This window comes from Hibiscus syriacus, unplaced genomic scaffold (assembly GCF_006381635.1).
Source record: "Hibiscus syriacus cultivar Baekdansim isolate YM2019G1 unplaced genomic scaffold, ASM638163v2 tig00110890_pilon, whole genome shotgun sequence".
Taxonomy (NCBI): domain Eukaryota; kingdom Viridiplantae; phylum Streptophyta; class Magnoliopsida; order Malvales; family Malvaceae; genus Hibiscus; species Hibiscus syriacus.
The window spans coordinates 7730197-7733236 of record NW_024062900.1 but is presented as its reverse complement, the minus strand read 5'-3'; the positions used below and the strand labels follow the sequence as shown (position 1 = coordinate 7733236).

The following is a 3040-nucleotide window of genomic DNA, read 5'->3' as shown; positions in this document are numbered from 1 at the left end:
TTGATTTCCCATTTCTTACACGAAACCATGGCAAAGCTGGGAGTTCGCGCATGGCTTTTAAAGCGCCTCTTTCAGATGCCCTTGATAGTTGAAAGCACTCCGTAGTAGTGATGGATGAGAATGATGATCCCAATACATTAGCAACACACATGGAGATTGGTCGAGTTGCTGATAATACATAAAACTGCCCGTTGGGAGAACCTCCAAATAATGTGAATCTGGTTCTAGCAATGCAGCCGGATACCAATCTTCTTTTCCCTGGAACGCTTACTATCTCTGCTGATCATCAAGAAGTTCTTACCCCAGTGGCGGATAGCGACCATGCCGTGGCAATGCTTGAATAAGAGCAGTACGTACCCTTCTACCTTCCATTGATTTTTTATGAATCTAAAAATTGTCCTGGAATGTTCAGGGCTGTGGGCATCCGAGGTTTATTCCCGCTGCCAAACAATTCTTACGTGATTATAAACCGGACTTGGTCTTGTTTATAAAAGCACCTGTTAGTGGTCGTAGAGTGTATTCAGTTATTGCTTCTCTAGGCTTCCCTAATTCTCACCATATTGAAGCTGTGGGGTTCTCAGGTGGGATTTGGATAACTTGGTACGCATCTATCTCTGTGGAAGTTATCCTCAATCATTATCAATTTGTGCATTGTCGTATCACTAGTAAGCTGAGCAAGAATATTATTTATGCTACTGTTGTTTATGCGAGTCTTTCAGCGTCAGGTCGTAAGCTTTTATGGCCTCATTTGCGCCACATTGATGCTTCCATTCGGTCTCCTTGGATTCTTTTTGGAGACTTTAATGCTACGGTTTTTGACTTGGCTAGAAAGGGTTGTGCTGCTTCAACCACCTCGAGTCGTGCTTTCCAAAATCTTATCTTTGATCATGGCTTGAGAGATATGGGTTATCAGGATCCAGACTTCACGTGGACTAGAGGATTTGCTCATGCTCGCCTTGATCGCTTCATCTGCAACTCTTATTGGGATGAAAATTATCTGGATTCTGAAGTCCAACATCTTCTTCGTTTTCGGTCCGATCATGCCGATTCTCTTACAAGTGGGACACTCTCCGAGAAGGAATTCTTCTAGTCCGTTTTGTTATGTCTCTGCTTGGCTTACGATGACTTCAGTAGAATGGTTTATGATAATTGGCATTTATCTTCTAACATGAAGGATACCATCTCCAACTTCACTGCAGTTGTGGATAACTGGAATAAAACAATCTTTGGCTACACTGGTGCTAATTAAAAAGCACACTCTTATGGCTCGAATTCAAGGAATTCAAAAGGCTTCTCATTCTCGCTCTTCGGCCTACCTCTCTAATATGGAGTCTGCTCTTATTACTAAGCTCGAAAATTTACTTGATCAAGAAGAGCTTATTTGGCGCCAAAAGTCTCACTCCGATTGGATCATGCTTGGTGACCGTAATACCAAGTAATTTCATTGTCGAGCCATTGGTAGGAAACAAAGGAATAAATTCTCTTCCCTAAAGATCAATGGTGGCGATTGATGTAATGATGATGCGACTCTCCAAGAGGCGGCTGTGAATTTCTTCTCTGGCCTTTTCTCTTGAGATTCTAGCAGTCCTAGTCTGTTTCCGACCTCTGGAACTTTTCCTCCTATTGACCCCTATCTTCTTCAGTCTCTTGATTTGGTTCTTTCGTCCCAAGAGATCTACGAAGCTCTTAAGGAAATGGCTCCCCTTAAGTCTTCAAGATGAGATGGCCTACATGCGGAGTTCTTTCAAAAACAGTGGAGCAAAGTGTGTCCATTTCTTTGCAATATGATACAATTCTTCAATGGTAATTGCTTGGAGAGGTCTCTAAATAAAACCATTATTGTTCTCATTCAAAAAGGGGATCATCCAGAATCTTTCGTTGATTTTCGTCCTATCAGTCTATACACGGTTATTTACAAACTACTTTCTAAAATAATTATTTATCGACTCAAACCTATTTTCCCTTTATTGATTAGGGAAAACCAAACTAGCTTCATCGTTGGTCAGTCGATTATGGAGAATGTTATTGTCAACTAGGAAGTTATTCATTCTATGCGTACCTCCAAACAGAAGAAGGGATGGATGGCTATCAAAGTAGACTTAGAAATGGTGTTTGATAGACTTCATTAGAATTTCATTGCTGACACTCTTCTAGACGCTTTTTTCGGCCCTGGTATCCGTCGCATCATTATGGATGGTATTCCGTTAAACAATTTTCAAGTTCAGTGGAATAGTTTGTCAATGATACTAAATTTCCCTTTAATTTCGCATTATATAAAACCTATATGAAAATTTATGAATGCCACTCAATAATATCTTAAATAGGATGCCAAGTCTTTACTTTTACCAAACTGCTATATTCTACAAGAAATTTTGGTGATTTGCAAAATTGATCTGTATACTGTGTCAAATGTCAATTATTTCATACCGTTTTGGTTTTACCTTGCAGGTAATCTTGATGTTGGAAACTGTAAGCTCACCAAAAAAGAGGTAAATACCCTTACACCAACGACTGAGATTTAAGGAATTGGTTTGTTCTAACTATTCCTCTGAGCCAGGACGATAATGCAGGGAATGACCTGATAGTCAAGTTGGACTTGGAAAAAGCCAAGCTAGATGGGATTGTACAAATGAAAGCCAAACTTGTGAGAGATAATTCAAGGTTAGTAAAGAAACTTAAACGGCTGTTCCACTGGATGGGCTTAATCTTCATCAATTGATTCTTCGGTTTCCTAATATTGAGGGGAAATTAAAAAAAGCGGAAATTTTTTTATGTCTGGATTTCAATTTATTTGCATTTTTATTTAATTAGGATTCAATTCAGAATCACCTTTTCACTTCTCTTTTTCCTTGTCCCACTGATTATGAACATGCTAATTCCTTGTAGCATTGGATACGATTACATCACATGAACACAACATGGAAAGAATATGATGTGACATGAAAAATTAACATAACATGAAAAAAATTCTGGAATGTGTCAAAATCTAGATAACATAAATATTAGCATTAGGGATATCAAATAGCGTTCCGAAAATGTA

The 3040-nt window shown here is 38.8% G+C and overlaps 1 protein-coding gene across 1 annotated transcript; it reads left to right on the top strand.

The window, feature by feature from the left end:
• Window positions 1-230: 230 nt before the first annotated feature.
• LOC120144681 lies at window positions 231-1090 on the top strand. The gene is made up of 2 exons (XM_039158697.1): window positions 231-329; window positions 413-1090. Exons 1-2 carry the CDS (start codon window positions 231-233, stop codon window positions 1088-1090), a joined length of 777 nt encoding a protein of 258 aa, XP_039014628.1.
• Window positions 1091-3040: the final 1950 nt, after the last annotated feature.

What these genes read in the sequence shown, in the direction of transcription:
- LOC120144681 (XM_039158697.1), top strand. Translation starts at nt 231, where the DNA reads ATGCAGCCGGATACCAATCTTCTTTTCCCTGGAACGCTTACTATCTCT. An exon ending in CGGATAGCGACCATGCCGTG is followed by an intron (nt 330 to 412) that starts GCAATGCTTGAA and finishes TGGAATGTTCAG; the next exon opens with GGCTGTGGGCATCCGAGGTT.